The sequence below is a fragment of the Aquarana catesbeiana genome, linkage group LG10 (assembly GCF_042186555.1).
Source record: "Aquarana catesbeiana isolate 2022-GZ linkage group LG10, ASM4218655v1, whole genome shotgun sequence".
Lineage (NCBI taxonomy): Eukaryota > Metazoa > Chordata > Amphibia > Anura > Ranidae > Aquarana > Aquarana catesbeiana.
In genome coordinates, this window is record NC_133333.1 from 59529799 (window position 1) to 59552650 (window position 22852).

Sequence of the window (22852 nt, forward strand, 5' to 3'; positions counted from 1 at the left end):
AACATACTTTAAAGATGGCCGACATGGAAGACCGTATGCGAAGAAACAATATAAGGCTGGTGGGGTTCCCAGAGGGAGTGGAGGGAAAGCACCCAGAGGAATATCTAGAGAAATGGCTGATTGCTAATATGGCGCCTGACACCTTTACAAAGATGTTTGCTATTGAAAGGGCCCATCGAGTTCCAGGCCGGGCCCCTCCAAAGGGAGCCCCTCCCAGGTCTATGATAGCAAAAGTGCTTCACTTCCGGGACCGGGAGAATATTCTAAGGGGAGCCAGAGTGGGCCCTGAGATGACTTCTGATGGAAATCGCATATCAATATATCCTGATTTCTCTGCCGTTACTCAGAAACAGAGAGCTTCATTTCAACCCATAAAGAAAAGATTAAGGGATCTCAACTTGATCTACAGCATGCTATATCCTGCTAAGCTGCGCATTGTGGAGAATGGAAAAACGCTTTTTTTCACAAATCCTACTGAAGCGTCTGAATGGCTAGACTCTCGTGGTCATCGGAGAAATAGAGCCTCTCCTAGATCGCCTTAAGGAAGATGAAAATGTGTGAGGCAACTGTCTTTTTGGGTGAGAGAATACTAATTGGAAAGAATACTGTCTGCCTATCTGACTGTATCTTGTGATATATCTCTCCCTGCCTTACTAGTTGACCCCTTCCCCCTTTTTTTTTCTCCTTGCTATAACATTAATTTTTTTCTTCATGCTGAAAATATTGCTGGAACAGGAGATCTGTGTACTGTGGATGCAATCTCTTCCTGATGGTTATCCTTGGGGGGGGAGGGGGAAAGTTGATCCTTTGGGTCTGTCTCTGGGTCAGTTCTTTTTTCCCATTTGGAAAATTTTTTTTTCTCTTTCTGGAGGACTTCTCTATAGATACTAGCGGCCCAAATACAAAAAAGAAAAAAGGAGGGTGAGAAAAAAAAAAAGGAAGGAGGAAAAATTTTTTTTTTTTTTGTTTTATATTGCCGCTGTCCTATGTTAAAAAAAGATATACAGTGTCTGCAGATGGAACTTGAAACTGCAATTTACTGGAACAGTTTTTTTTGCTGGGAGTAAAGTTTTTTTTCCTATTTTTCTAGGGAAAACTGAGTTTTTATTGACTTATTATTTTTATTGTTTTCTAATGCTAAGTAGTACTGTTACTTCCAAGTAACCTGCCTTATGTGACTAGTTTTGAGCTGCATCTCTGCTGCTAATTCATTGTGGTTATGGGAAAAAAGTGCCTGGTATGTTGGGACTGGGTGCAGGGAGGGGGGAGGGGAAGGGTTGGAAACTGTAATTTTTGGGTTTGTTTAAGTCTGTCTTTGGTGGGGGTGGTTCACATTTGCTGTTATTACAGGAAATTCTCTCAAATGTTCTGCGTGCATCGCCCGCTGCGAATACTGGGAGAGGCCTGGAGCCCATTGGGATGGCTGGATTCGACAGGTGTACTGGGGAGGGCCGCCTACTACTACAATTATAGATATGGCGGTTAGTCTCAAAATTTTGGCCTGGAACGTACGAGGCCTCAATTCTAAATTCAAGCGCTCCTTGATTTTTGATTATATTAAGAAACACAAGCCCCATATAATTCTATTCCAGGAAACGCATCTACAGGGCTCCAGGGTTCTCTCCTTAAAACGAGCACATATTGCCGGGGCTTATCATGCTACTTACTCTTCGTACGCACGGGGAGTTTCCACTTTGGTTACCAAGGCTATGCCTATTTCGATACATGCGGTTCGGACTGATATTAAAGGGAGGTTTGTGGTATTAGTAATCCAGGTGATGAATAAATTTCTAACGATAGTGAATTTATATGTACCTCCTCCTTTCTCGCTAGCTCATTTAGATGATATGCTACGGATAGTTTATGAGGTAGCGGAGGGGAGGATATATATACTAGGAGATTTCAATACTGTGGCAGACCCTGCTCTAGAGAGACTTGGGGCGGTATCCGGCACGTCGGCTCCTTTAGCGGGATGGTTGTCTGCACATGGTTTCAGAGATGTCTGGCGTTTCCATCATCCTGGAGTGCGGGAATATTCCTGCTACTCTGAAACGCACAAGACGCTGTCCAGGATAGACACCGTCTTGACTGAGGGAGACGGGATGCAGTTGGTTCAGGGGGTTTCATATTTGCCCAGAGCCATATCAGATCATTCCCCCATGCTACTGGAACTTAACCTAGGACCAAAGCCGGGTTTAAGGCTATGGCGAATGGAGGCGAGTTGGCTTCAAGAGGAGTATATTAAAATCAAATGTACAGAGGCGATCAAACATTTTTGGGCAGAAAATACTGGCTCCGCATCCACACTTCTCCAATGGGAGGCTTTTAAGGCCACGCTGCGAGGGGTGTTCATGACGGAGGTCCGAAGTTTTAAAAAACAACTGGCCTCAGAGGTACAATTTAAAGAGACTGAGGCGACACTGGCGGAAGCTGAATATGTTAGAGACCCTACTACAGAAAGACTACTGACTTTACAAACCAGTACAAGGGAGTACAAGACGATCCTCACAGATCGTACTACAAAATTAAATTTGGCACAACGCAGACGTATATTCGAATTTGGAGACAAGAATGGCAGGCTTCTGGCATACCTGGCGAGACCTGACTATATCCCGGTATATATTAAGGCGGTGTATGATGATTCTAGGATTGAAATATGTGACTCGGCCGCTATCCTGGATATTTTCGCTCGTTTCTATAAAAAACTATATAGCTCTTGTGCCCCCTTGGAACTGGAGAAACTGGGGAAATACATTGCTGACGTAGAACTACCTAGATTGACAGAAGAAGACAGTACTGCTCTAGAAGCAGGTATTACGGTGGAGGAGGTAGAGAAGGCGATTGCCTCCTTTCCGCCCAGGAAGGCACCTGGACTGGATGGCCTTCCCTCGGAATGGTACAATACTTTTCGTTACGGTATGGCCCCACGCCTATTGAAAGTTTTTAATACAGCTAGATCGGATGGTAGACTCCCTCCCTCTATGAGGGAAGCCCTGATTGTATTAATACCTAAGGGAGGTAAAGACCCTCGAGAATGTGATTCGTACCGTCCAATCTCGCTGATGAATATGGACACAAAAATCCTTGCAAAAATATTAGCTGGTAGACTGCAATCTGTTATACTAAATTTAGTGGACGCTGACCAAACTGGTTTTATACAAGGTCGTTGTGCACAGATGAATATTAGGAGACTATTTATAAACCTTCAGATAGCCCATGACAATTTGGGGACTAGAGTAGTGGCTTCTTTGGATACAAAAAAAGCCTTTGACTCCGTAGAGTGGACATATCTGTTCCACCTCCTTGAGTCATATGGTTTTGGCCCTTGTTTTATTGCTTGGGTGAGGTTACTCTATACGGACCCACTGGTAAGATTAAGGGTAAATGGTATAGTTTCGGATTCCTTCCCTATTTTTAGAGGTACCAGGCAGGGGTGTCCGCTTTCGCCCCTCCTGTTTGCCTTGGCAATTGAGCCTTTAGCGGTCAAACTAAGAACCACATCGCAATTGGCGGGACTGAAACTGGGCAATTTTGAGGAGCGAGTTTCGCTTTATGCCGACGACATGTTGTTATACTTGCAGGATCCAGGGCCCTCATTATTAGAGGCTTTCCGATTGATTCAGGAATTTGGAGATTATTCTGGATTCCGGATTAATTGGAAAAAATCTTCCATTTTCCCTATTGATGAGGGGGTGGTGATCCCGAGGGAATGTCCCATTCCACTCTCCACATCTTTTAAGTATTTAGGGGTCGAGATCCAGCTTCCTATCTCTACGTTCTTGGAGAAAAACTTGACGCCGGTCATACAAAATTTTCGGGAGAAGGTGCGGAAATGGCAGAATTTACCGATTACCCTATTGGGACGGATAAATTTATTTAAAATGATCTTCTTGCCGAAATTTCTTTACATTCTCTCGAACTCTCCGGTTTTTGTGACTCTGAAGGTTTTTAAAAATATAGATTCCATTATTGTGGGTTTTCTTTGGGGCTCTAAAGCACCCAGAGTCTCCTTGGCGATTTTAAAACTGCCAGTTACAATGGGTGGAATGGCGTTACCAGATTTGAGGTCTTACTTTCTGGCGTCGCAATTATCCTTTCTGCACTGGCGATTTTTCCCTTTAACACCCAATGCTACTGCCCTGTTGGAGGCTGCTGTTGCCTCCTCGCAGGAAACACTTCAAAATATGCTGTATAGGAAGGGGATACCAGGGAGAGAGGTGGGATCCGTAATGACACTACCGGGGAAAGTGTTCTATATATGCTCCAGACGTAGGAAGGATGATCCATTGTGGTTGTCACCGAACAATCCCCTATGGTATAATAAGACACTTGCAGAGTTTTTGAAATTAACTGACGGACATAACTCTTGGGCTAGACATGGCATAAAATACTTACATCATATATATCAGGACAATCGCTTCTGTACATTTGCACAGCTGAGAGAGAATTTTGAAATACCGAGGAACTGGTACTTTCGGTATGTCCAACTACACCATGCTGCGCTTGCGCAGTTTGGCGCTGATGAAATTATAGTTCAGAATACTGACTTAGAGAGGATTCTGATGGATCCGGACCCGAAAAAAAGAATTTCTAGATATTATGGGGCGGTGGGCCCAGGGGTGGGGACTACAACCTCTAGATCTATGGAACGTTGGGTCACGATTGTCCCTGAGCTGTCGGAAGAAATGTGGCAGGAGGTGTTGGATACATATCTAATATCAGTAGTCTCTTCCACGGATAAAATGATTCAATTCCGGTACCTACATCAACAGTACTATACACCTACTAGATTGTATCGAATGCATAGACGGGAATCGGCTATTTGTCATAAGTGTGGGAGGGCGGAGGGTACTTTCTTACACATGACTTGGGAATGTGTAAAGGTAAGACCATTATGGTCGCAGGTGACAGAATTCATTTCGGAACAGTTTGATTTGCCAAATATTTGCTCTCCCTTAAGGTGTCTCCTAGGGGTGTTTGGACAAGAACAAATGAGTACACACACAAAATTATTTCTGAGAATTTTATTTTTTGGAGTACGAAAGCTTATTGCCAGAAGATGGATACATGATGAACCGCTGACACTGGGGATGTGGAAAAAAGTAATTAACTCTGATGTCTTGATGTATAAAATGACTTATGAAGCTAGGGGGGCCTCAAAAAAATTTCAAAAAGTATGGTTTAGATGGGTTGACTCTGCTGATACCCTGGAAGGCGAGGGATAAATATTTTGCGGGGAGGATGTTTTTTGGATTTTTTTTACCTATTTCAGGAAAGTGAATAGGCAAAGGACGGATGATAGTGAGCTCAATTTTTCTGTTTGGGCTGATGAGAGGGTGGTTGTTCCTTTTTTTCTGGTTCGCTTTACTTTGTGGGCCATTCTACCAAAGACAGACTTATGGGTGGGTGAGGGAGGGAGGGGAGAAGTTGCTGGTTGTAATATGCTGGTTGTTTTTATTTTTTTGTTCTGGTTTAAAAAATGCACATATACTGATTGAGTGATAAGGACGGCGAACTCAGGAATCTACATGTATGAACATGGAAATATATTTTTTACTAATGAAGGTTAAATTTGTTCAATGTACGCCTCTATTATGATTTGTATGTCACGTCATTATCAGATGTAATGTATAAATTTTGACTCTGTGCGCAATAAAAACTTTTGATAAAAAAAAAAAAAAAAAACTGATAAAGCTAAGCAGGAGAGCGCCTAAGCGCCTTGGTCAGTCCACTAACTATGCTGGGAACTCAGCCCATTCTCCTCAAATGATCAGATCCGTCTTGAAACGCCCCTGCTGCACAGTTATTCACTGGGAAGCTTAGTGTGCTGCTGCTTCTCCTTCCCTCAGCTCTTATGCAGCTGAGAACAGAGGGTATGTTATCACTTATAAAAAAGGTATTTATAATGGGTTTTTTTTTATATCTATACAAAATGTTTTGCCTTTCATTTCTGTGTTAACCTGAATGGGTTGTTTTACAAGGCGATAGTTAACAATCACTTTAACTATTTGAGTCCCAGAGCCATTTTTTCGTGCTTAAACGGACCATTTGTCCACTTACATCTGTTTTTCATCTGATCAGTTTTTTTAACAGGAAAAAAATAGGGCTTTGATTCATTCCAAAAAAAAACAGATGTTGACAGAAGCAGATGTAAATGGATGATCATCCATTTACATTCATTTTTCCACAGAGATGCATTTCTGTTCATGTTTCATCCATCAACAGATGGATGAAAAAACGGGCAAATGGTCCGCATGTGTGAAAGGAGCCATACAGGCAGGTGGGAAAAGTACTAAGGAGGGCTTCAAGGCTAAGTTCCCCTTTAGGGACAGGTTACATGTTACACCCCCAGAACCACTGACAGAGTGTTGGGGTTCCTCTCCTCAGCCGTTGTCGCATTTAAAAATCACCATGGATGTGCCGGCATCCGGTTGCACAGTCATGTAATTCTTTTCACAGACATCTGTGAATGAGTAAACCACAAGTCTTGTACGCCACCATGTAAGACAGACTTGTAGTTCTCAATGTACTACAAACACAGTAATCAGCACACTTGTAGTCCATTGACACTTCCTCCAACTTTCCAGCTAAAAGCCAGTACAGAGGTACAGGCAGAGAGTTGAAGAAAGTATCTGCAGGAGCCTGACATTGCACCCATGACCCACTCACAGTGGCTGCAATGCTTTGCAGGCTCCTGCAGATGCATTCATTCACAGAAATCTATGAATGAGCAAACTACAAGTCTCGTCTGACAGCGTTGAAGACAGACTTGTAGCGCTCAATGTACTATGAATGTGGTAATCAGCGCACTCATAGTCCATTGACACTTCCTTCAATTTTTTAGTAAAAGCCCATACAGAAGTACAGGCAGAGAGCTGAAGGAAGTATCAGCAGGAGCCTCTGACTGAGGATGCAATGCTCTGCAGGCTCCAGTGCTAAAAAAATAATAAATACTCCCTTTTTCCCCTGGGGCTACAATTGCTGATCAGCTTCAGAAAACGTTTACCATCTGGTTGTTACTTTGATTCTTTGGCACCAATATTTTAAGTCACTGACCTGGAAAAAAGGATGCAGCCTGTGAAGTCAAATCCTGAAATCCAAACACTTCTCTGTTTGAGAAAGCAAGTCAAGCAACTCTAATGCCCTGTACACACACGATCGGACATTCCGACAACAAAATCCAGTTTTTCCGACGGATGTTGGCTCAAACTTGTCTTGCATACACACGGTCACACAAATCTTGTCGGAAATTCCGAACGTCAAGAACACGGTGACGTACAACACGTACGACGAGCCGAGAAAAATGAAGTTCAATAGCCAGTGCGGCTCTTCTGCTTGATTTCGAGCATGCGTGGAACTTTGGGCATCTGAATTGTGTACACACGATCGGAATTTACGACAACGGATTTTGTTGTCGGAAAATTTGAGATCCAGATCTCAAATTTTGTGTGACGGAAATTCCAATGGAGCCTACATGCGGTCGGAATTTCCGACAACAAGCTCCCATCGAACATTTTACGTCGGAAACTCTGACCGTGTGTACGGGGCATAACTTTCAATAGTAGAGTTCAGATATTGCAGCTGCTTACTTCTCTCATAAAAGCTCTAGTAACACCCAAATTAAGGTCTGTTTCTTTCCTCTTTTTTGTGTTCTCAGGTGGGTGAGGTAGCAACTATCACTAAAGCAGGGTATAGATGCATAGACCTTGATCCTATAGAAAATTTATGGAGGGAGAGGAAACTTTGAGTTACCGAGTGACAGCCAAGAAACCTTAAAGCAGAGTTCCTCCCATTTAAAAGTCAGCAGCTACAAAAAGTTTAGCTGCTGACTTTTAATAATCAGACACTCACCTGTCCCACGGTCCACTGATGCAGGCTCACAAAGTCCCTCTCCTCTCCCCCACCTCTCTGAGGGGTCGACATTCTAACTGTGGGTGCCCGGCTGTGGCATGTGCGAGCCACGCTGTGAATGGTCGACATTCTTCTGGGAACTGTGATGTGTCCCAGAAGATTGCAGGCAGGGAGGGAGGGGGGAGAGGTGAACTTCCTTTCCAGCGCAGCGGAGCCTGGACAGGAAGTGGGAGCTGTGTGCCCATAAATACTGGGTATCTGCCCCAACCCCCCCCCCCCCCAAAAGAAATGACATGCCAAATGTGGCATGTCAGGGGGTCGCCATCACTTAAAGCGGAAGTTCCATTTTTGGGTGGAAAACTGATTTAAGGATTTAGAGAAGATCTGTAAAGAAGAGTGGACCAAAATCACTCCCGAGATGTGTGCAAACCTGGTAACCAACTACAAGAAATGTCTTAGCTTTGTGCTTGCCAACAAGGGATTCTCCACCTAATACCAAGTCATGTTTTGCTTGGGGATCAAATGCTGCAACTCAAGTTTTAACATTTGTATCGTGTGTTTTTTTCTGAATTTTTGGTCGATATACTGTCTCTATCATTTAAAATACACCTGTGCTAAAAAATGATAGGCCCTTCATTTCTTTGTAAGTGGGAAAACTTACAAAATCTGCAGGGGATCAAATAATTATTTCCCCCACTATATATTAATAATAAAAAGGTCAGGTGTGAGCATGTAGGTCCTTTACAAATAATCTAGAGTGGGTGACTGGGGACAAAGAGAAGGCACATTTATTAAATACCTTCCTCAGCTCTGTGAATACAAAGGAGCATGGTGGAGCACATGTCCATAATGAGGATGGGATTGACACAGCCCCAAAATGATGTACAATGGCTCAAAATTGATATTGTCCAGAAATGTTTAGACAGAATAAAGGTGAATAAATCACCTGGACCAGATGGCATACACCCACAAATCCTAAAATAATTGAGCGCTGCCATTTCAATGCCAATGTTTCTAATTTTTAGGGACTCTTTAAAAGAGATTTTTTTTTGGAGATTCATACTTACCTAGGTGGATGCAGCATTAGACCGATGCTGCATCTGTCCCCCGCAGCCTCTTCACTGAGAACCGAGCCACCGAACATCACCGATGGGTTGGTTCTCTCACCTCCCTGAGTGGAGAGCTGCTGTCCGTCGATCAGCAGCTCTCTTGCTCTGGTCCTCCACGCTCACTGGAGTGCTGAGCTGTGGAGGGGTGGGGAACGACTGTCTCAGCGGCTAGCTGAGAGGCTTAGACTGCCATCAGTCCAGGCACCTGGCAGGTCCAGACTTCCTAAGTCGGGATGACGCACTGCCTGGACTGATTCCAGTGATGTCAGCAGAGAGTGGACTTCAGACCACTCTCTGCTAAATACGGGTCACAGGAGTGCAAAACAAATTGTACAGCTGTGACCCATAAGAGAAGCACAGACAAATGAGGCTGGACTTTTCCTTTAATGACTTGGCATAGTACCACTGGGTGACCGTAAGGCCAAGGTAGTGCCTATATTTAAAAGGGATTAAAGTCTTTACCAAGTAACGAAAGACCTGTTAGTTTAACTTCTATAGTTATGAAGATACTGGAGAGTTTAATAAAAGACCACATACTGTAGATGAGTTCTTGCTGGAAAAAAAAATTGTATGCAACAGACAGCATGGATTAAATGAAAGACAAAAGTTGTCAAACAAATCTGATTTCTTTTTATGAGGTAAGTAAAACCTTGGACAGAGGGGTGGCTGTGGACGTGATATACTTGGATTTTGAAAAAGCGTTTGACACATTTCCCCACATACGGCTAATGTGTAAGGTAAAGTCTACAGCCTTGGAAATAACAGTTTGTAAATGGATAGAAAACTGTCTAAAAGACTGTATTTAGAGAGTAGTGGTTAATGATTCTTACTCTGAATGGTCTAAGGTTATCAGTGGTATACCCCAAGGTTCAGTGTTGGGACTCTTACTTTTTAATATCTTTATAAATGATATAGGGTCTGGGATTAAAGGTAGCATTTTAGTTTGTGCAGGTGACACCAAACTACACAGTGGAATAACGTCCTTACATGTGGCAGATGAGGTTTAATGTTGATAAATGTAAAGTTATGCACTTGGGGGCTAAGAATATGCATGCATTATATATACTAGGGGGAGTACAACTGTGAGAATCAATGGTGGAGAGGTATCGGGGTGTTCTGGTAGATCATAAGCTTAATAATAGCATGTAATGCCAAGCTGTAGTTTCCAAAGTGAGCAAAATACTTTTTTGTATTGAGAGGTATAGAGAGAGAGAGAGAGAGAGAGAGAGAGAGAGAGAGAGATATCATTGTGTCCCTGTACAAAGCACTAGTCAGACCTCATCTGGAATATGCAGTTCAGTTTCAGGCACCAGTTTACAAAAAGTATATCGGGGAACTGGAGAAAGTGCAGAGAAGGGCAGATAAACTGATAAGAGGCATGGAGGAGCTCAGCTATGAGGAAAGAGAGGAACTGATTGTAATGTATTCTCTCTTGAGAAGAGGCGATTAAGGGGGGATATGAACAACAAGTATAAATCAAAAATAATTTTGTATAGAAAACCTGCGCTGGAATATATATATTATAAAATGAGCAATTTGTGACACCAACAGCAAAAGTATAATACTATAAAGAAGCAGCGCTAAATCAATAAACAAGTGATTAAAGCCTAGATCAAAAAATAATGTGTTTACGGTGAAATCAAACTTATTTTTTGACAAACAAATTATAAAGCGACACCAAACTATTTTGTGACAAAATAACCAATCCATAAAAAACCATTAGCAAGGGCATTTTAAGAAATGTGTTTAAAACATAGTTCAAAGAGGAATGATCAATAAGCAATCCAATTACCTCATTAGTGTCCCCACGTTCCCAATATCCAGTGCTTCCACCACCAGGTGACCCCAGATAAATGAGCCTCTACCGGATCCAGTGAACCATCATGTAATATGGTCAAATGCGATTATTAAATCTCTTTGAGTAGGAAGACTCCAAAGGCCAAACATGTATCCAGTTACTCCATCTTCTTTCTACTCTTCTTCGCAGCCACCATATCATCTTTGCCATGATCATTAGAATTGGGTTGCCTTCTCCCTGTAATGTGAGCTCCGCTTACCCTAAGCACACCGCACTCCAAAAGAGGAGGCAGTTATTGTGTATATAGGATTGTGGGTTTTATTTTTTTCCCCTTTTATCGGTTTAACTAGATGGACTTGGGTCTTTTTTAAACCAGACTATGATATTTAGATGTAATAACACCAGGGGTAGTTGATCTAGGGAATATCGAATTGCCTCCTGGTGGATCAGGAAGGATTTCTTTCCCCCCATTGGAACAAATTGGATCATGCTTTATTGTGTTTTTTTTTTTTGCCTTTGTTGCCATAAAATGTGGGTAAAGGATTGTGTATATAGAGCAGGGTTGCACTGATACTAGTATCGGTACCGATACCGAGCATTTGCTCCGATGCTTGATGTGATACCTGTACAGTCAGGGGTGATCGGTGGGGGAGTTACAAGCACCAATCTCCCCGTATAGATTTCAATAAAGCAGCTGACAGGCGCTTCTCCCCCTCCCCCGCGGCTTTCAGCTGCTTTACTGAAATCTATACAGGGGTGATCGGTGCATGTAACTCCCCCCACTGCTACACCGATCACCCCCAACTGTCCCCGTATCCTCCTCCGGTCCATCCCTGTGCTTCGCTCCGGTCCCCCTCCGTGCTCCTCCGCACCCTTTGTCCTTGATCTGTCAGGATGGAGAGCAGAGAAAGGAGCTGGTAAATCTGTCATTTACCGGCTCCTTCCTTTTCTGAATGAACAGAGCCAGTGATCACTGACTCTGTCCATTCATAACTGAACATCGTAATCTGTCTCCTCTCCATTCATCTCCAGTGCAGCTGAGGCTGCAGAGAAAGGGACTGGGGAATCTGTGTCCTCAGTTCCTTTTCCCTGTCTCAAAGGGGAGATGTCAGGGGTTTATTTAGACCCCTGATATCTCACCAGAGCCCCCCAACAGGGCCGATAAAAAAAATAACATAAAGAACTGTAATAAATATTTAAAAGGTTAAATTGTAAAAATAATATAAAAAAACTACTGACACAGTCCACGCGTCATCAGTGCTGCATATTAGTGCCACTGTTATATGACATTTAAAAAAAGTATCGGTAAGTACTTGAAAAAAAGTATCGATACTTGTACTCAGTCTTAAAAAATTGATATCGGTGCAACCCTAATATAGAGGTTTTCTAGTATTTTGTTTTTTTGTTTCTGTTGGTGGAACTAGATGGTCTTTTTTCAAACCACTGCTGACCTTCTATTCTTCGCAGGCTACTGCTTTATATTAAAAAGAGAGAGGGAGCTCAGACAGGTGTCATAATTACATTAACCACTTCAATACCAGGCACTTAGACACCTTCCCGCCCAGGCCAGTTTTCAGCGCTGTCGCAGTTTGAATGACAATTGCGCGGTCATACAACACTGTACCCAAACAATTTTTTTTATCATTTTGTTCCCACAAATAGAGCTTTCTTTTGGTGGTATTTGATCACCTCTGCAGTTTTTATTTTTTGCGCAAGAAATAAAAAAAGACCGAAAATTTTGAAAAAAAAAAGTTTTTCTTTGTTTCTGTTAAAAATGTTTGGAAATAAGTACGTTTTCTTCTTCAACGACGGGCACTGATATGGCTGCACTGACGAGCACTGATATGGCGGCACTGATGGGCACAGATGAGGTGGCACCGACGGGCACTGATAGGCGGCACTGATGGGCACTTATAGGTGGCAACGATGGACACTCATAGGCGGCACTGATGGGCATTCATAGGCGGCACTGATGGGCATTTGTAGGTGGCATTGATGGGTACTTATGGGTGGCACTGATGGGTACTTATGGGTGGCACTGATGGGTACTTATGGGTGGCACTGATAGGTGGCACGGATGGGCACTGATGACACTGATTGATGGCACTGATGCCCCTAAGGGTGGCATTGCTGGGCATCAGTGCTATATAATGGTGCCAATCAGTGCCCATTTGTGGGCTCTGATTGGGCACATGTGGAAGGCCATGGGGTACATACCTGGCCATCCACATGTTGCCCCCTTGCCCGGTGGTCCTAGTGGCGATCCCTGGTGGTCCAGTGTGGTGATCTGAGGGGGGGCTGCACTGATAAACAATGAGCACAGACCCCCCCGTCAGGAGAGCCACCGATCGGCTCTCCTCTACTCGCGTCTGTCAGACGCGAGTGAGGAAAAGCCGATCAATGGCTCTTCCTATTGACATCGTGATCAGCCGTGATTGTACACGGCTGATCACGTGGTAAAGAGCCTCCGCTGGAGGCTCTTTACCAAGATCGGTGTAGTGGTGTGTCAAACTGACACACCGATCGCCGCAATGCGCGCCCCCGCGACGGCATGTTATCCTGCTGGACGTCATATTACGCCCAGTCAGGATAACTGAACCACCGCCTGGATGTCATCTGCTATGGGCCGGGCGGGAAGTGGTTAAAGCGGAGTTCCACACAAAAATGGAACTTACGCTTTTCGGAATCCAGGTATTTTGCTCCCACTTCTGGGCATAGATACCCACGCCACCCGCGGGTATTTACGCCACTTCCCGCCCCCCACCCCCCGCTGTCTTCTGGGAGACACACGGGTCCCAGGAGACAGCAGGGACCAGTGGGAACACGCAGCGCGAGTCGCGCATGCACAATAGGGAACCAGGAAGTGAAGCCGCAAGATGGCGGTGGCGGCAGGTAAGTGTCCATATTTTAAAAGTCAGCAGCTGCAGTATTTGTAGCTGCTGACGTAAAAAAAAAATCGTCTGAACTCCGCTTTAAGGAAGCCAAATTGTTGTTTAAATTACAAGTAGCAGGCAGGTACGTAGCACACAGTGTGCAAAAAGCAGGCTGCCGGCTGTAAAGAGTCATCAACTTCCTTATGCTATGAAGTGGACATGGGTAGATCACAAATAAAATGGTTGAGGTAATACAGCTCTTTTTAACCAAATCTATGCAAAATTTACAAATTTTTATCCAATCCATTGGTAAAATAAATTGGACTTGACCTTTAGTTAGGTGCAGCCATGCTAAGTAAAGTGCAAGTGTAACACCTTGTGGCTGTGAAATTCTTGTTTAACACAGATCAGCCCCATGATGCATCCCCTCAGCTTGCGACTAGCCACAAAGTGGCAGTCTGAAAACTGGTGGAGAGGAGACTGAGGAGAAGCTTACTCCTGCCTGCAGCAGACTGAAGGCATGTCAGGCTAGGCAAAATCAGTTGACTGAAGCCTAAAGGAGTTGTAATGTCTCATGGTTTTTCACCTAAATTCTATGCATTAAGGTGAAAAACCTTCTGTGGTGCAGCTGCCCTGCCCCCCCCCCCCTTTTCTTTCCCTGACCCTAACGATCCAGCGAGGAGCACAAGCCCAGCAGCTCCAGCTGCTGTCTCGTGTCCTCATTGGATAGATTGATAGCAGCAGGAGCCATTAACACGGAAGCCGGGGGCGGGGTCGAGTCCTGCTGTCTGTCAAGTGACGCAGCAGCAGGAGTCGGGAATGCCCCTTTACAGGTGCCCCCATGGAAAGCGGCTCTCCGTGGGGGCACTTGGCAGGCAGGAGGGGCCAGGAGTACCGCAGGGGGAACCCAGAAAAGGAGGGTCTGGGCCGCTCTGTGCAAAACCCTTGCACAGAGCAGGCAAGCATAACATGTTTGTTATTTAAAAACAAACAAAACAAAAAGCTTTATAATCACTTTAAAGTGGTTGTAAACCCTTACAAATACCCAGTGAGAACACTGGCCTCAGGTGATACACAGAGGTGAAACAAATCTTCCTACATAGGTTGAATCTGCAGCTTTTCTTCTCTACAGCCCTTAAAAGTGCAGCATGCATACAGCTTGTCTGAGATTTTAGAAAGTAGGTGTGGGGAGCTGAAGTTCTACTCTGCAGAGCTCAGGGAGAGCTGATTGGAGGAAAGGGAAACACACCCCTTCACACAGCACACAAGAACAGAGCTGAGGCTGTCAATCACAGGATGTGAGCTGGCGCTCCCTTCCCCGTCACCTTTTTACCTCTTCGTGTCAAGAAAACTTGTCAGAAGTAACTCATGCAGATAGCAGAAGAACAAAGCAGCGGAGAGAAATGAAACATAGTGCTCTGGATTTAGACAAGTACACACTATAGAGGGATATGCTTTGTTTATATTTCATATCAGAGGTTTACAACGGCTTTAAGGAATGTATTCTTTAAAAGCTAAAAGGTACCTTTTATTTGAAAAAAAAAATTATACTATTTTCATATATTGTGTTACAGACTGATTTATAGCCTTCCCACCAGCTAAAGAAGGTTGGCATCACTGGTAACAGATAGATTTCTCATTCCTAGAGACCCAGAGAGACATAAGAAGGGCAAATGGATTTGCATGCTTCCACCTAAAATTTAAATAATATTTTAAGGTTGACAGAGGCTTCAGTAACACCCGCATCAAGATTTTCTCTGCTTGCAGGAGCTGTAACACACCAACAGTAGCCAGTAAACCAGCCGTCATTATGGCTGGACTTTCTATTATTACACCATTGTTGCTGTTTGTATTTTTTCTCTCTGTTTAGAAGGGAGGTTGAGCAAACCCAGCAGAAAAAATGAGGAACTTTCCTCAGCATAAAATACGAAATGGAAAACTGTTCCAGGAAAATAAACACCCCCTAGCAGATTCACTAAAATAAAAATACTGTAAATGGCTGTGTTTTCCTGTCAAGCTCCATTGGTAAAAAAGAAAATAGTATTGTGCCTACAGGGCTTGCAATAAATCCCAGCCATAACCTAAAAATCATTAATGAGGCATAAAAATGGCCTTACAGCAGCCCTCATATTTTAATTATGGCTCGGCTCAGACAAGCATGGAAAGGGGCTTCTCAGAGCTTTTCATAATGCTGTAAGGTGGTACCCTCTAAGCCCATTTTGCAAAGGGTATACTGAGCTTAAAGTCACTGGACTTGACTTATGGTTGAACGGAGCTATATGCTTGATGCAATGTGCAGTATTCTATAGACTGAAATAACCCACTAACTTACTTTGCTTCTGTGAGGGGCTCACCCCTGTCAGGTGAGCATTCAGGTGCTGGGAATATCACTGCCCTAAAGCTGCCCACAGATTAATTTTTTTTTCTTCGTACACCTGGCAGGCCAAATGAGAAAAAAAAACAACAGATTCCCCTATCCATGCACAAGCAAGGTGGATGGAGGAATCTTCACTGCTGTGCCACTGTATTCTTTCACTTTTTTTTTTAATTGGAAAACGCAAAATAAATATACAAGTATACATTGAGTTTTTGTATAAAGCACAGCTGGTGTAGATGACCATTGTATAAAGTAATATAAGTACCAAAACATAATATTACTCTACTCGCCGGTGGAGCTCGCAGGGGCGTTTGAAGCAGGTGACTTCTTGGTTGGCAGAATACAGTGGTTACTGCTAGTGGCTATAGTAAACATATGTAGAAAATTCGACATGTTGGTTGTACCCAAGTTGATCGATAAATTAACTTGGGTACAATCAGCCTGCCCATACATTTTTCAAATCTCAGCCAGTCCCTGCTAAACTGGCCAAAATTCAAATTGTCTATGGTCAGCTTAACATTTTTACAGGAAGGTCAGCAATAGCAGAGCACATATTTCCCTTATTACAGATTTTCTTGGTCTTGTTCATTAACAGTGCAGCCTGGAGCTGCTGTACATCAGCACACTCTGGAACCACAGGCAACATTTTAAAAATGGACTCATGACACCACAAAGCCACATACCTACCAAAGTATCACAAATGGTGCAGAAGCAAAGTCCCTCAATGGGTAAGCATAATAATTATGCAAATGTAAGGTAGGGACACCAGACCATACATATGCCCCAAAGGGCATGTATATTAAAAAAAAAAAAAAAAAAAAAATCAAAATGTCTGAATGGTTGCCATGGGCAATGCAAACTTGGGGCTTAATGGTTTTTCATAAAAACTCTGCAGGTATATTTAGGCAGACCAGGAAATAGTTTAACTAGTAAATTTTGGAGAAAAGTACCTAAGGATTAATGAAGGGAAATTTTATATGAAAGCATATAGGCTTGATTTTCAAACAGACTTCTTCACTTAATAAATAACTCATAAAATGAGAAGTGCCAAAACAGTTAAACAGCAAAAAGTATTAACCTAGAGCACACTGGCCACAAGCACTAATAACACTTTATTAATTAACCAAAGCATGCCTTGGAATTAGGCCTTAACCTTGCATTTCATTGCAGCCCATTGAGCAGAGGCAGCTGGAAAAGTACCTTTGTTGTTCCAGGACACTTGGTCTGTTAAAATCAGACTTGCAGCATTAACAATGAGTGTTAAAAAGAGGAAATTCCTTAAATAAGGGCACAAGGGGTAGTTAAAGTCTGAGATATTTTGGCGGAGATATGACAACAGAAGTATCATAAAATTTAAAGGATTGCTCTACAAGGTAAGCAAGATTATTGTGTAACCAGTGCACACTGCCATGCTTTCATTCTGCCACTATTAGGCCCCTTTCACACGATCGGTCAGTTTTGACGGCGGACCTGAACGGGCGCTCCATGTTAGCCTATGGAGCGACGGATGTCAGCGGAGACATGTCCGCTGACATCCGACCCGGTCCGATCCGCTAAAAGTAGACGGATGGCCCTACGTCCAGGTCTGTCGCTGGCGGATCGGATGAGATCTGATGAAAACCGACATGCTGTCCGTTTTCATCCGATCCCTCCATAGGCGGCAGCGGCACCTGACAAGCCCCTCCCCGCTCAGTGAGCAGAGAGGGACCTGTCATCCGCCGGCTCAGTGGAAATCAACGAAGAGATCTCCCGCTGAGCCGGCGGACAGAGGCGGACTCCGTGGAAGCGGAGTCCGCCTCGTGTGAAAGGGGCCTTAAAGTAATTTTGTAACTTGAGAGTCCTAACTATGACTACTTCTTATTTTATCTCAGACTGAGTGAACTATATGGGAAAATGTGACAGCAAGGTATGGCAGGTGAATGGATTTGAAAATGATCAGACTAGAGTTGCACTACCCAATGATTTGCACTTGATGGAGTTCTAAATTAAGGGTACTAAGCACACATATTAAGCAATTAGTCATCAACGGTTGTCTTACCATCGTGATTTAATGAGGCTTTACACCCGATACAGGTACTGCGTTTCTTCGCAAATGCCATGAGGCCACCAACTTTAGAAGTAAGGACTGTCTTGCAACGAGTATGTTCTCCCTCTGTCAATAAAACACAGAGCTAATATCAGACAATACCAGGTATTGGTTATGTTTTCTTTCTGTAATCAATACTGACAAGGTTAAAAAATACAACTTTGTTTAAATAAAAATGGCTCAATGTAAAACATATGTATGATACTCATCAGAAATAAATTTAGGGTACTTTACAATGGCTGTTCCATTCAGGTCTGCTTGTCAGTTTTTCTGGCTGATATGAAAGGAAGTGTAATGTCCATCTATGGACAGGCAGATGCAAACATTCTTCAGCTAAAAGGGTATCCAATACAAAGCAATGTCCTCAGATACTTCTGGAGTGGTGAAACGGAATCACTGCCCTAAAACTAGTGTCCCACAAATAGGAACATTTTCATTTCGCACAATTTTTTTTATTATTAATAGATTGTCTGCATGTCAAATACACCTATCCACATATAGACAAAAATATAGCATATACTGCAGTTGGCTTTAAAGTGATACTAAACACACACTGTTTAATTTACATTGTCCTTTCACTTTCTGTATATTGGATGATGGCACTATAATTATTTGAATTAAAAAAATGTGGAAGTACCTTTTTCCTAATCGATATACAGCTGTCACATGACCCAGATCTTTCCCAGCCTGTCTGCAGGGAAACAAAAGCAGCAGGAACTTCTAGTCCTCTGCTACTGGTCACATTTTTAACCACTTCAGCCCCAGAAGATTTGGCTGCTCAATGACTGGAGCACTTTTTACAATTTGGCACTGTGCTGCTTTAACTGGTATTTGTGCGGTCGTGCAATGTTGTACCCAAACTAAATTTGCGTCCTTTTTTCCCCACGAATAGAGCTTTCTTTTGATGGTATTTGATTGCCTCTGTGATTTTTATTTTTTCCGATATAAATGGAAAAAGATCGAAAATTAAAAAAATATATATAGATATATTTTCTACTTTTTGTTATAAAAAAAATCCAATAAACTCAATTTTAGTCATACATTTAAGCCAAAATATATTCAGCCACATGTCTTTGGTAAAAAATGTCAATAAGGGTATATTTATTGGTTTGCGCAAAAGTTATAGCGTCTAAAAACTAGGTTACATTTTCTGGAATTGACGCAGCTTTTAGTTTATGACTGCCTATCTCATTTTTTGAGGTGCTAAAATGGCAGGGTAAATGACCAATGGCCAATGACCCTAAAGAAATTGCTGAGAGGCATGTTGAGCCCATTGAATATTTTATTTTTTTGTTAAAAGTGATTGAAAAATGACAAAAAAATAAAATAAAAAAATTACACAAAGTTGTGACTAAATGATATATTGCTCACACATGCCATGGTTATATGTGGAATAACATCCCAAAATACATTCTACTGCTTCTCCTGAGTATGGGGATACCACATATGGGGGACTTTTGGGGAGCCTAGCCGCGTACAGGGCCTCAAAAATCAAGCACCGTCTTCAGGATTACTAAGGGAGCAGATTTTTGATTTCGCTCCTCACTACCTATCAAAGATTCGAAGGCCATAAAATGCCAAGATAGCACAAAACCCCCTCAAGTGACCCCATTTTGGAAAGTAGTCACCCCAAGCTATTTGCTGAGAGGTATGTTGAGTATTTTGCAGATCTCACTTTTTGTCACAAAGTTTTGAAAATTGAAAAATAAATACATTTTACTTTTCTTTCTGCATTTTCAAAAACAAATTAGAGCTGCAAAATACTCACTTTTGCAAATACCTTGGAGTGTCTACGTTCCAAAATGGGGTCATTTGTGGGGGTTTCGTGCTATCTTGACATTTCAGGGCCTCCGTAACTGTGATATGTAATGAGGAAGTAAAATCGTCATTTTACGCCCTTAGAAAGCCTGAAGGCGGTGATTGGTTTTCGGGGTCCTGTACACAGCTACATTACATTTTGGGGTGTAATTCCACATATGCCCATGGCATGTTTGAGCAATATATCATTTAGTGACAACTTTGTGCAAAAAAAAAAAAAAAGTTTGTCATATTCTGGAAACTTGTGGCAAAATATAAAATATTCCATGGACTCAACATGCCCATCAGCAAATAGCTTGGTGTGTCTACTTTCCAAAAAGGGGTCATTTGGGGGGGGGTTGAACTATTCTGGCATTTTATGCACAACATTTAGAAGCTTATGTCACACATCACCCACTCTTCTAACCACTTGAAGACAAAGCCCTTTCTGACACTTTTTATTTACATGAAAAAATAATTTTTTTATTTGCTAGAAAATTACTTTGAACCCCCAAACGTTATATTTTTTTTTAAAACAAAGGCCCTACAGATTAACATGGTGGGTGTTGCAATTTTTTTTACAAAAGTATTTGCGTAGCGATTTTTCAAATGCAATTTTTTGTTGAAAAAAACAAAACACTTTTTTTTTTTATTTTAATGCACTAAAACACACTATATTGTCCAAATGTTTGATTAAATAAAAAAGATGATCTTATGCTGAGTTCATGGATACCAAATGCGACATGCTTTAAAATTGCGTACAAACGTGCAGCAGCGACAAATCACATACATTTGCTGTTTACATATGACACCAGACCGAAGCTTGCATTCGCTTTGTGCGTGAGCACGGGGGGAAAGGAGTGTTTTTTTTTTTTTTCGTTTTTTTTTTAATTATTTAATTTTGCTTTTTCATTTTATTTTTAAACTGTTCCTTTCATTTTTATTGTTATCTCAGAGAATGTAATTATCCCCTATGATAGCAATAGGCAGTGACAGGTACTCTTTTTTTGAAAAAAATTGGGGTCTATTAGACTCTAGATCTCTCCTCTGCCCTCAAAGAATCTGACGACATCAAGATCGGTGTTATAAAATGCTTTCCCAATGGCGCTGTTTATATAAGTCCTGAAATGCTCGTAGCTTCCGGTTTCCTAGGCCATAGAGATGATTGGAGCCGTTGGAGCTCTATGGTCAGCTAGCGGAACCACCGGCTGAATTCTCAGGTTCCCTGTTTGGACAGGAGAGCCAGAGAAAAACATGGAAGACGGTGGGGGAGGGGGGGGAGAGCACTTGTCAGTGACTGCTTCGAGTGCTACCAAAAAACTGTTAGCGTTCGCAGGGATCAGGCCTGACTCTGCGAATGCTGCGGTTAGGTGTTTAGTGTTTTGCAAGTGACAGTGATCGAATGATACTGCACTGGGGTGGGCTGGGCGGAGGGGCTAAACGCAGGTGCTAGCAGGTATCTGGGCTGATCCCATTATTGCTGCGTTTTTGGGAACCCTAAACTACTGGAGACGCTAATATAAATCTGATCAGATCTTGATCCGTTCAGACACTATACTACTAAGGGAGGCGTATGGTGCGTGCATGGGTTTTAGCAATACTGGCACTGCCTGGGGTGAAACAGACCCTGACTGATGCTAAAACCTAACTGATATCACCCGCTGGGTGATCAGGGGGTTAAACCTTTATTTAGGTATTATACGGCGGGTGCCCTGACGCTATAAAAAAATAACTAGCTAACCAGCGTCCCTCGTGACACTAATTCGGTGATCACTGGTGACAGGGGGTGATCAAGGGGTTAAACCTTTATTAGGGGGGTCCCTAGACCTATCTGGGCCTACCACCAAGTACCCCAAAACCGATTATTGTCACAAATGAAACCAGTACAGTGATCAAAAAAAAAAAAAAAAAAATATGAACACTGCACTGGGTGACACAGTGACAGAGTGGAGGGGTTAACTTGGGGGGCGATCAGGGGGGTGACAAATGTGCCTATGTGTACTGTGTCAGTGTAGTGTTGGTGCAACTTACTCTGAGATGTCTTCTCTCCTCTCTCTGGAACGGAAGAGAGTTCCACTAGGGGAGATGACATCACTTCCCCTGCCTGTGTTTAAACTTACACAAGCAGGGGAGGATTTCATTCGCTAGAACCGATCACAAGGTCCAGGCCAGAAATTATTGGCCTGAGCTTGATCGGTTTTGAAGCAAATCCGATTGCCGGTGTACAGCTATGACGCTTCGCCCAGCTGAGCCAACGTGCTGCAGTATAACTGCTGCGGCTGGTCCGGAAATGGTTAAAAAAAAAAAAACAAAACAAAAAAAAAAAACAGCCTTTGGAATACGGAGTAAAAATAAATAATATCAATAAACTGTTTTAAATTGTCATACAAATATATATTTGATATCAAATCTTTACTATTTTGTGTAAATAAGGTGCAGGCAGATTTCTGCCAGTCACAGGCTGTGCCCCTCCAGCCTGTGTCTTAGAATAATGCCCCGTACACACGGTCGGATTTTCCGATGGAAAATGTCCGATCGGAGCGTGTTGTCGGAAATTCCGACCGTGTGTGGGCTCCATCGGACATTTTCCATTGGATTTTCCGACACACAAAGTTGGAGAGCAGGAGATAAAATTTTCCGACAACAAAATCCGTTGTCGGAAATTCCGATCGTGTGTACACAAATCCGACGGACAAAGTGCCACGCATGCTCAGAATAAATAAAGAGATGAAAGCTATTGGCCACTGCCCCGTTTATAGTCCCGACGTACATGTTTTACGTCACCGTGTTTAAAACGATCGGATTTTCCGACAACTCTGTGACCGTGTGTATGCAAGACAAGTTTGAGCCAACATCCGTCGGAAAAAATCCTAGGATTTTGTTGTCGGAATGTCCGAACAAAGTCCGACCGTGTGTACGGGGCATTAGAGGGAGGTGAATCCGCCATTAAACTACATCCCA

General features: G+C 42.8%; 1 protein-coding gene across 1 annotated transcript in view; it reads right to left on the reverse strand.

Moving 5' to 3' along the window:
• The window catches only part of POLD1 (DNA polymerase delta 1, catalytic subunit), a 340630-nt gene that overhangs the window by 76790 nt on the left and 240988 nt on the right, over positions 1 to 22852 (reverse strand). Inside the window, exon 24 of the mRNA XM_073602248.1 lies at positions 18047 to 18160. Within this exon, the coding sequence (XP_073458349.1) occupies positions 18047 to 18160 (114 nt within the window). The remainder of the gene's footprint in view (positions 1 to 18046; positions 18161 to 22852) is intronic.